The sequence below is a fragment of the Coffea eugenioides genome, chromosome 4 (assembly GCF_003713205.1).
Source record: "Coffea eugenioides isolate CCC68of chromosome 4, Ceug_1.0, whole genome shotgun sequence".
NCBI lineage: Eukaryota > Viridiplantae > Streptophyta > Magnoliopsida > Gentianales > Rubiaceae > Coffea > Coffea eugenioides.
The window spans coordinates 36,484,104-36,494,212 of NC_040038.1; the positions used below are offsets into that span (position 1 = coordinate 36,484,104).

The 10,109-nt window shown below is 36.8% G+C and overlaps 2 protein-coding genes across 5 annotated transcripts; both read left to right on the forward strand.

Moving 5' to 3' along the window:
• The first annotated feature begins 916 nt into the window (after positions 1–916).
• Positions 917–1,533, forward strand: LOC113769283 (protein Brevis radix-like 3). Its single transcript, XM_027313744.1, has 2 exons — positions 917–1,060; positions 1,186–1,533. Exons 1-2 carry the CDS (start codon positions 917–919, stop codon positions 1,531–1,533), a joined length of 492 nt encoding a protein of 163 aa, XP_027169545.1.
• A 2,825-nt stretch (positions 1,534–4,358) lies between these two features.
• LOC113768572 (AT-rich interactive domain-containing protein 1-like) lies at positions 4,359–8,640 on the forward strand. Of its 4 annotated transcripts, none has more exons than XM_027312986.1 (3): positions 4,359–4,719; positions 6,345–6,489; positions 6,996–8,640. In XM_027312986.1, exons 2-3 carry the CDS (start codon positions 6,351–6,353, stop codon positions 8,378–8,380), a joined length of 1,524 nt encoding a protein of 507 aa, XP_027168787.1. In that variant the 5' UTR covers positions 4,359–4,719; positions 6,345–6,350; the 3' UTR covers positions 8,381–8,640. The 4 variants fall into 4 exon arrangements, with proteins under 4 accessions (XP_027168787.1, XP_027168786.1, XP_027168788.1 ...); XM_027312985.1 differs by lacking the exon at positions 4,359–4,719 and adding an exon at positions 4,726–5,047; XM_027312987.1 differs by lacking the exon at positions 4,359–4,719 and adding an exon at positions 5,209–5,409.
• Positions 8,641–10,109: the final 1,469 nt, after the last annotated feature.

The window sequence follows — 10,109 nt, forward strand, 5'->3', positions numbered from 1 at the left end:
AAAAAACCAGATGAGGCCATGCCCCCACAAGGTTGTGAAGTGTTTCCCTCAGAAACTTAAACCCAAAATGTGACAAAGACGGACGGGAAAAACTCGAAACTTGCAGGTTGCAGCAGAACCCATTGCCCGCCTCTCTTATGATCATTTCCTTGCAGAAATGCTCCCTACTGTATGCACCAGTACCACACGGAGAGAGCTTTGAAAACCCCACAAATCTCAACAGCTTTTCTTTCACACTAGTCTCTCTCTCTCTCTGCATCTTCGCTCTTCTTTGTTTTCCCTTTCACATTCTCTTCTTCTTTTATTGCCTTATTTATTATTATTACTATTAGCTCTGATTTATTATTATTATTATTATTATTATTATTTTCTTTTCTCTTTTAAAGTAGTCAACACCGTGGGAGTAGAAGTAAAGAATCACATCAAACAATTCTTTATGTATACAATTCTTTAGTTATTATGAACTCCTCCCAGTAGTATTTGATTCGCTTTAGAATTTTAATGAAAGATGATATCCAACAAGGCAATGTGATGGAGGGAGAGTAGACAGACAAAAAATAGAGAGAATAATAAATGGAAGGAATCCTGTTGCAAATGAAGCTAACGCTTACCTCTCTCTCTCTCTCCAACCTTCTCCTTCTCCAAGTTCTACTGCAGTTTTCTGAACTGACCCTTCATGCTTCATAACATAAGTTGAGTCATCCTCCTCGTTTTTTCTTCGCACTTGATCATGCCCTGATCAAATTCCCGAGTACATGTACTCCTCCATTGGTTTGTTGACCCACTTTTTCCCCGGTACCCCGGGGGCGAAAGCTAAACTTTGATTTACTAGCGGAGATCCCACACCCAAAAGGCAAAACTATTCTACATTCTCAATTCCTCGACGCGCAGCTTTGGTCCAGTCAAATAGCAAATAATGTTGACTTGTATAGCTTGCTCTAAGCAACACCTCAATGCCGCATCTCTTCCCCAACCCCAGCATGATGATGACGACGACGCCGCCGCCGCCGCTATTTCCACTCCCTCCACTAGACAAGCCATCAAAGCCCTCACTTCTCAAGTACTGTAGTCTGATGTCCATCCATTACTCTGCCCTTTTCATTCTGCTACATAATTCTCTACGGAGTAATATTTTCATTCCAGTTTTACATTTGTTGATCATTAGGCATTATTATTGTGTTTTAGATCAAGGACATTGGAATAAAGGCTTCGGGTACGTACAAGAACTGCAAGCCCTGTTCTGGCTCTTCCAACCACCACAATAACCACGGGGATGACTACGCCGATTCCGAACCCGGCTCTGTCTCCGGCCGCTATCACTTCTCCTACGCTAGAGCTGCTGCTGGTAGCTCCAATTCTATGCCAAGGCGGCCCTGGGGCAAGGAAATGGAATCTAGATTGAAAGTGCTTTCCAGCAGCGAAACCACGCCCGCCTCCGTCAGTGGCTGGACAGAGTCCGTTGTGTTTATGGAAGAAGACGAGCCCAAGGAATGGGTCGCTCAGGTCGAGCCTGGCATCCTTATCACTAATTAATATAATTAACTCCATTTGCTAATTGAGTTTTGTCTTTGCTAATTAGGAATGAGGGCACCAGAAAGCAGGAAATAATTTTTTATGAGTTTTCTTGCTTAAAAAAATGGAAAAAGGATCTTAAGTACGGGCACATGCTCTCACGTGACTTATTTCCGTAAAAAAATGATGAAAACCCGTCAATTGTCCACTTTTGAGCCAAATTGAATAGATTGGGGACCACATTTGTTATATGCAATCGATTGGGGACTAGTTTCGCGCGTTGGTAATAAATTGGGGACCAAAACTCTAATTCTCCCAAGATTAAAATATCAAATGTAAGATGGACTGTGAAATGAGAAACGAAGAAAAATGAAAAGATTGGAATAAATGGTAGATGGAATTATGGAATATGATAGTAGTTTTATTACATTAGAAAATGTACAAAATATAACTGTGAACAATAGTAGGAAGTCCAAAAGTAATCTCCATTCACTAATCAACCTTAGTTCTTTTACACTAATCAACCATCTCCATTCAATATAAGTCTTTTTTACACTAATTAATAATCTCCATTCAAATTTTAATTATTCTCTTTCTATGTCATACTACCAAACCTACTATTTTCTATATAAAAAACTTTTACACTAATAATTAAGAAATTAGAACAAGCAAAAACCTAAATATCAGCTAGAACTATCAATAGGCTAGTTAGTGCTCATTATAATTATGAAAAATTGTCATCAATTTAGCCAAAGATACAACATCCGTGTACTTCTTCTTTAATTTGGCCGGTTAAAGAGCTTAAAATGTTAATGATATAAAGTCGTGATTAAATTTCTTAGATAATCAAAAACCAGATGGTTAATTAAACATTACGGTCATTTTAATAAAATTGAACTCCTTTCCTACTTAGTCCACTAGGTTTCGATTTTACAGGTTAATATAGATAAACCTATTTATTATAAAGCATCAATTATCAATAAATCAAGGTCCTTTATTGGATCAATCCGTGTTGGTTGCAACCTTTGGAGCATTCACTATCAATCTTATCATCTTATGACACTATATATTTCACTCCCAAGAACAAAGGATATAATATATAGTTCTAACTCTTAGTCATAGCATATAGATGCATTAACATGATCGTATTTGATTATGACCATGTTCACCTTTCAAAAAAGGAGAACGCCCGTGATATGAGCATTAGGCCACGAAACATTTGATGTCGTAATTAGTAGTGAAAAGCCAAATAGCCATCTTATGATTGATTTTCAAACTATTGGTTTATTTTTTATATAATCTTGTACAATTTCCAATTTTTTATCATCATTAGAAAGTTTTAGAGTTTGTTTGGATTGCTATTTTTAAAGTTTTTTTTTAGACAAATATACTGTAACGATTTGATGTATGTGAAATAAAAAAGTGATTAGGAAATGAGTTCACGAAAAATGTAAAAAATTTTTTGGTGGAAAATAACTTTCCAACAAGGGCTTAGGTTGTAGCACATCTGTAAGGAGGCGAACTCAATTGCAGATGTACTGGCTGGACTACCGAGTATGGAGCACAGTTTTTTTTTATTCCCTAGCACAATTACCATATCATATCCAATCTCTATCTGTCCTAGACATAACCACTTATGCAGCAATTTGACGTGTCCATGTAAGAGAGTAGTACTCCTTGTTTGCAACTTTTTCCTGTGTGCCGATTGTTTCTTTCTTTGAGTAACCATTAATAACAATCAGGAGTGGTGTCCTTTCCCCGTGTATGTGGTTTGCCAAAAGAAAAAGGAAAAACAAGGGCTTAGGTTATTAAAAATAACTTGCAATATTTTCAAGAAATAAAGAAGAAAAAGAATAGCTTGTAAATATTTTTTCATGAAAATTTTAAAATATCATGTCCTATTTCGGTTAGGGATGGTTCATAGGTACCGATTGATGTTTAATACCACAAAAATTCAAATTGGAGGTTTTCAAATTTTGTTTTTGATGAACCAACTGCATAAGGCGTTCTCACTGACGGTCATACCATTCCCATCTCCTTGTTACGTTCGGGAAGGGGTAGTCAAATTCTACAACGTGGCTCAAAAAATAAAATAAAATAAAATAAAACACGGTCTATAATGTGCATCTGTTTAAGCGCCCCTAATTTGCTTCAACTTTTTCGAAGCTAAGCAAGGAGGGTAATTATGGTTATGAATTACCATTAAATAATTATTTGTTTATATATTTTATTTTAATAAATTTTCTAAATATTTACTATTACAATATAAAATTAATTCTCTTGAAAATGATTTCAAATATGATAAAAAATTTGGCACAAATTTCTTTTATTAGTTGCACATATATTCATGTGTGTGTTTTGAATACTAATTATAATAAACTACTCTCAAAAAAAAGAAAAAAAAAACTACTCTCAAAAAATCCCATCTAGTACAATATAAACAATTCCCCAAAATTTCTCATTATAGCATTTCTTATATTTTAATTTTCCCTCGTGCAAATTGAGGTCAAAGTCAAATGAAAAGTCAAAGATCATGACAGCTTCACCTAATTAATTATCTTCCACGTGGCATCCGTTGTTTTCCTTTATTATGTGCCCCAAAAGAGGTAACGCCAACCATTTTCTTACATGTACTTACAGCCCATTGATTATTATAGGTGCACCACCAGTTCCTCTGTGAATTTACGAAAATCACCCTATGCCTATAACAGCCAACAGCTTTGAATAACGCACAAATCTCAGCGGCACTTGGCGTAATTAGTTTAAAAATCGGAGCCCTTTTTAGTCCATCCGATGTACTTCTTTTTTCGGACCGCCCGGTCTCCATAATTTCCGAACCCTAGCTTTACTCTTTTAAGTCAAGTCAACAAATTTGCTCCCCCTAACCCCCTTTTTCGATCTCTTCTTCTCTCTCCTTTTCTCGTCCAAATTTCGCCTCGATTTTCTCTCTCAATCTACAATTCGACATCCGATTCTTCCGATTCTCGTTCTCCTCTGTCGATTGATACCTGTTTTAGCCTCAGCCACTGAAAATTCGAAATCTAGGGTTAGGGTTTCAGATTTCTTTAAACGTCGTCAGATCTGTTTAGTTTTTCTGTTTTCTTTGTAAATTAACAAAATTTCATCCGGGTTCTCTTTTCTACTCTGATTTCATCATTCTCTGTTGATAAAAATTTGATCTTTTCTTTCGTGCAATTTTCCCTAAAAGTAAGTAATAGTTATTTTTTATTGAATTTATAAAACTATTTCTTCTGTTCGATTCACAAGATCTTTGAAATTCATTTCTGGAATTTGTTGGAAAAGTTGTTTATGTCGGTGGGTTGCTCTTTAATTTGTAAAATTTTTTGGGGATATAGGGTTAGGGTTTCGATTTAATTATTCTTTTTTTTTTAATCTTGGTTTTGGAAAATCATTTTGGGGGAATTGAAGATCTCATTTTGAAGTTATAGAAAAAATCAGCTGATTGATTGATTCTGGTTTAAAATCTACAAGATCTGCTTTTCATTCGAGGAAGCAAGTTTTTTTCACTGTTAAGGTAAATGAATCTTTTTTCATTTTCTTCTTCTGACAATTCTGGGAATGATTTTTTTTAGGAATTTTTTTTGTAGTTATCCTGAGAATGAGTTTTGTTTTTTATTAATTAATGTTCAGAAAATGGTTAGGGCACTCCTTTTGTGCAATAAATACGTGCCATCTGTTGGCTTTGGTCTAGCTGAGGTTTATTTGCCACGTGTTCAGATGCTGTTACTCATTTATCCCAAAAAAATAAACAAAAAAAAGACGGTGCTCGCAAATCATTGGCTCAATTGTACCATCCATGCTGGATCAAAACAACTTAACTAATTGCGAGAGCTTTCAAACTACTAAATTCTTGACGACATATGTACAGATTGGAAGGCTAGTCAAGTGGTCTTATCTTTTATAATTTTCCTAGTAAATGATCTTAATTCAACCATGGACTAGTCTTAATTGTCACACTATATTGCTCAGCATAAGTGGGCTGCCTGCTGTTGTGAGAATTAGATTTTGGAACTTGTTTGGGAGTGATTGTAGATGCTGCTGTCATTATCCTTGTAAAAACATGCTTAATGATTGTTTTGACTTATTATTAAAGTGTTAGTCGAAAATTTCTCGATTATGTGGCAAATTTACTAAAATTTTTTGAAAAAACTGATATGTGTGAAACCGTCTCTGACTTCTTGCCGGAAAAAGGCTAAGAGAGCAATGGCTGGAAGAAGGAGGCTTGCACGTGTCATGTTATTTCATGAAATGGATGGTTTTGTCGATCTGAAATTTTGGGTAGTAGGACGTCTTCTTGCATCTGAGCATTTTGGTTGTTGCGTATGATCATGTTTCATGGTGTTGTGGAGTTAGTACAGAGCATAGGATGTTTTTGGATTTGGTGCATTGGTGCAGTAACCATGACGTGAAACGAACTCATTTTTTCACCCAACTTTATGGATGATGGAAATTGAATTACTTCTCAGTTTGTCCTTTTTAGCTGTTGTGTTTGTTGCAGTGCCGCTTGTGAGACTCATAGTACTAATTTTCATTTGTGATTGGTACATGCAATCTTTCCTTTTCTTTCACTGAATCAAAGTCTGCTATATGGTTTTCAACTGCCTTTATTATATATTTCAAGCTCAAATTGCCCTTTACGGTACATTTTCCTTGAGAAATATGTCAAGCTTCTCGCCTTTATTGTGCTAAATGGAGCTGTGGGTCTTTGTTTCTTGATCTACCTCTTCTATGCCAGTGAATGCCCTTTTGCTTTAGTTATTCTACTTTTTTCTTGTGCATATTAGTTTACATTGTTTTAACTCCTTTTGCAGTTAAATATGGTACAAAAACGACCACTTAGTGAGGAGTTATATGAGGCCTTGTCCAAGCAACCGAAGCTTCTGGAGCCAAGTGACAAGAGGGTGTCAGTTTTAGAGTTCCCTGATGGAAATATCCCTCCAAAGCTTCATATTTTAGGTGCGAAGAAGTCTCTATCAACGTTTGAAGATGCTTGATGTAGGGGACTGCTTGTATCACTGTATTATTGTCTAGAACCAAATGAGAGTAGTTTATCTGCTTCTGAACTAAAGCTTCTCAGCAGTTTTCCATATAATTGAAAATCTGCATTGAATGTCTTGGTTCTTTGTGGCCTTTTTTGCACATAGCTACTTGTATAGAAGATATTGATTGATAAAGTTCTTCTGGCCAAAATGTTTTTGGCTAATTTATGCCTTGGTTTAACAAGAAATCTGCATGGCATTGGACATTAGTTCAGAGCTTTTACTCTATGAATTTCTTCTGTCTCTGTGGGTTGAGCTCTTATTCTTCTACTTAAGAATGGACCCACTAAGGAGAGTTCAGTACTGTTTTCTGAAGCTAAATTCTTACTTCTATCTGTTTTAGATGCTTGCTAATATTTGTACGATATATATGCTTATCTTTCAGTACTTTTATGTTTTTTACCAGTCTTAATATGTGGGTAGGTGAAGATGGGGCTGCTTGCGATAAAAAGAAAGGTGAAAGTGATGAAAGTCTTGTAGACAGCAATCTTGCTGAATTCCAAAGTTATGTTGAGAAAGAAATAGATAGAAGTCTGGCTTGCTCCATTTCCAACTCTTCCTGGGCTACAAGCACTACCTGTGAAGAAGATGTCAGGTCGGGGGCACCTTGCATATTGCTGTCTCCAAACCATTATAATCTTGACTTTCCAGCAAGGACCATTTTTCATACCGGAGATATTTATTCTTCTCTTTTGGAATATCCTCCTCGGAAATTGGTCCCCATTGGCAGTGGTTTTCAAGCAGAAATACCTGAATGGTGTGGGTGTGATGATGAAAAGTTGTCCAGTTCATCAGGAGATGCTTTTGAAGTCTTCAACCGTTCATCCCAATCTCTCATGTCAGATATTGGTAATCATTTAGACCATGAGAGGCAATTTTCTGGTTCTTGTCTAGTTCCCATGCCTAGATCAGACATGTCTGAAGACACTGGGGAGAAACTTGGAGATGGAAGAATTGATTGTTCCTGTGATGATGTGGGATCCGTTAGATGTGTTCGGCAACACATCACTGAAGCACGAGAAAAACTCAGGAAAACCCTTGGCCAGGAGGCTTTTGTCAAGTTGGGTTTTTTGGAAATGGGAGAGGTAGTGGCTGAAAAATGGAGCGAGGAGGAAGAGGAAATATTTGCTGAGGTTGTATTTTCCCATCCTGCATCACTGGGGAGGAACTTTTGGAACCATTCAGCTATTGAATTTCCTTCTAGGACCAAGAAGGAAATAGTTAGCTATTATTTTAATGTCTTCATGTTACGAAGACGTGCTGAACAGAACAGAATTGATGTGTTGAGTATTGACAGCGACAATGATGAATGGGAAGGAACTAATGTTTCTGCTGATGAAGTAATAGAAAAAATAAATGGGTATGATGACTCTGTGGTTGAATCACCTGCCGAGGAAGATGATCATAATGAGATCTTTGAAGACAATCTCTGTGAATACAAGGATGACATCAATGCTGAGGAAGCTTCAGAAGATAATATAAGGCTGAACCTTGATGGCAGTAAGTGTGTCAGTAAAGAGTCAGACATGCCTCCGATTGACATGCCTGATAACTGCAGTTCAGATCAAGCACATCAGCCACTTGACCAAGTCCTTTCTGACATAAGCGGAAATCAAAATACAAAACATATAACTAGCAACCTTAGTAGTATGAGCAGCAGTACTGGTAATGAACTTTTTTTAGAGCCATGTAGTTCCAAAGAATGGGATGTTGGTTGTTTGACCTGCCCCAAGGATGAAGATTTTCTTCCGACGTCCAGTGTGATTGAAGAAGTCTTCGGTGCTGGAGCTTGGAATTCACGAGACTAGAGATGGCTAGGACAGCTTGGAGTTGACATCCCAGTGTGCAGAGGTGATCAATACCTAAAGAACAGCTGCTGGAAGTGTATATACTGCTCCACAGATAGATTTAGTAGATATCTTGTTTCAGAAAGCTATGCGCATAGACAAAAGCACAAAATCTGATACAGACTTTAGAGGAAAGGCCACATGGCCATGTGCCTTTCAAGGTTGTAATTTTGACATTGTCTAATAAATAATTCATTACCAGGCAGTTATGCCACTTGAAATTTTGAGTTGTACAAGACGAGTTGAAACTTAGTATAATGCTCAGCTAACTCCTCTTGTTCATCATGACTGGGGAAACATCACTCATAGGATCATGAAGTTATTCAATTGAACAAAGTGAACCGCTTGTATGTTTGCAGAGAGCGAATTTGCAAGCACTGATCTTCACAAGGCAGAGCAAGTTTAACAGTTCCAACCGGAAATTTAAGTGCAAAAGCTGGGTATTTGGTCATCACCTTAGTATTAAACGCACAAATACGAGTGCTAGAAAAACGTGGTTTGGTATTCATGTGCATGTAATTTTTACACCTGATAATATGCGTCTCAGATTGCTGCAAATTTGCCACCAGATTTTGGTTACATCATCTGCCAACTTTTTCAGAGTAAGAGTGCCAATTTGACACTAGATTCTGGTTACGTTACCTGTCAAATGCATCTAGACGAAGAGTGGTACAAACTTACACTTGGTCATAAGGATCGATGTTTGCTGGATTGGAAGGGTTTACGAACTTTTTGTGCAAATACGGAGCTGCACCAAAGAATAAGTTATTCTAGACGTGGGCTTAATGCCATCTATCATTTTCATTTGAAATGAAAGTGCATAAGACTCGCACTTCATGTTCCTGCTAGCCATTTAAAAGATGCTTTTATTACCGGAGTAGCAATATACATATGCATGTATCACTTCCCCACAACTTTTCCCTATTCAAAGAATCAGAGAAGAAGCAAGGCTATAATTGCAACCCCTACATGTCCTATGTGCACTAGAAAGAAAAGTATCATTCATACTACTGCTATATATGTAGTGTGACTCAATTTATCATATCCAAGTACGATACAACCACTATTTTTCACAACAGATATGTCAAGTTGTACATCAGTATTAGGCTCACACATATAATTTAGTCACCCTAGTTCTCTTAGGAAAACTTTAAGGTCTCACATTATCATATTTTTTTGGATTAGAAGATGGAGATCCACGGTGCTTTGCATGCTGATTGACTCACTGTTGATCAATCAAATAGATCATAATGAGTCCTGATTACACATATGATCAGGTGCTTTGCGTTGATAACACTTAACTTAATAGCTAATAGCTTATGAGTAATCATTTTCGTGCAGGATCACTTTCCACATTGAAAGCCATTGAAGAAGATTTCAGATATTTTAATGGTCAACTACCAAGTTGTTGATGTAATACTGAAAGCTGCAGCATGTATAGTTTTAGACTGAGTTGTTCATTTATAGTCACTGAAAAACACTTTTTTTAATATACTGTACCATATATTCACTAACGTCAACTCCACCCCACCTTCCTCTTCCTGACAGGAGCGGTAACAAAAGAACAAGAGGAGAAGAAAAGTAGTCTTATCTCCCACAAATTAATTCTTTACTAGATCTCTAAAGCTTCAATCAACTCTACGAGCGAGCGAGAAATCTTTAATTGCATTTTAATCTTTGGAGGTGGGAG

What these genes read in the sequence shown, in the direction of transcription:
- LOC113769283 (XM_027313744.1), top strand. Translation starts at nt 917, where the DNA reads ATGTTGACTTGTATAGCTTGCTCTAAGCAACACCTCAATGCCGCATCT. An exon ending in TCAAAGCCCTCACTTCTCAA is followed by an intron (nt 1,061 to 1,185) that starts GTACTGTAGTCT and finishes ATTGTGTTTTAG; the next exon opens with ATCAAGGACATTGGAATAAA.
- LOC113768572 (XM_027312986.1), top strand. Translation starts at nt 6,351, where the DNA reads ATGGTACAAAAACGACCACTTAGTGAGGAGTTATATGAGGCCTTGTCC. An exon ending in TCCAAAGCTTCATATTTTAG is followed by an intron (nt 6,490 to 6,995) that starts GTGCGAAGAAGT and finishes ATATGTGGGTAG; the next exon opens with GTGAAGATGGGGCTGCTTGC.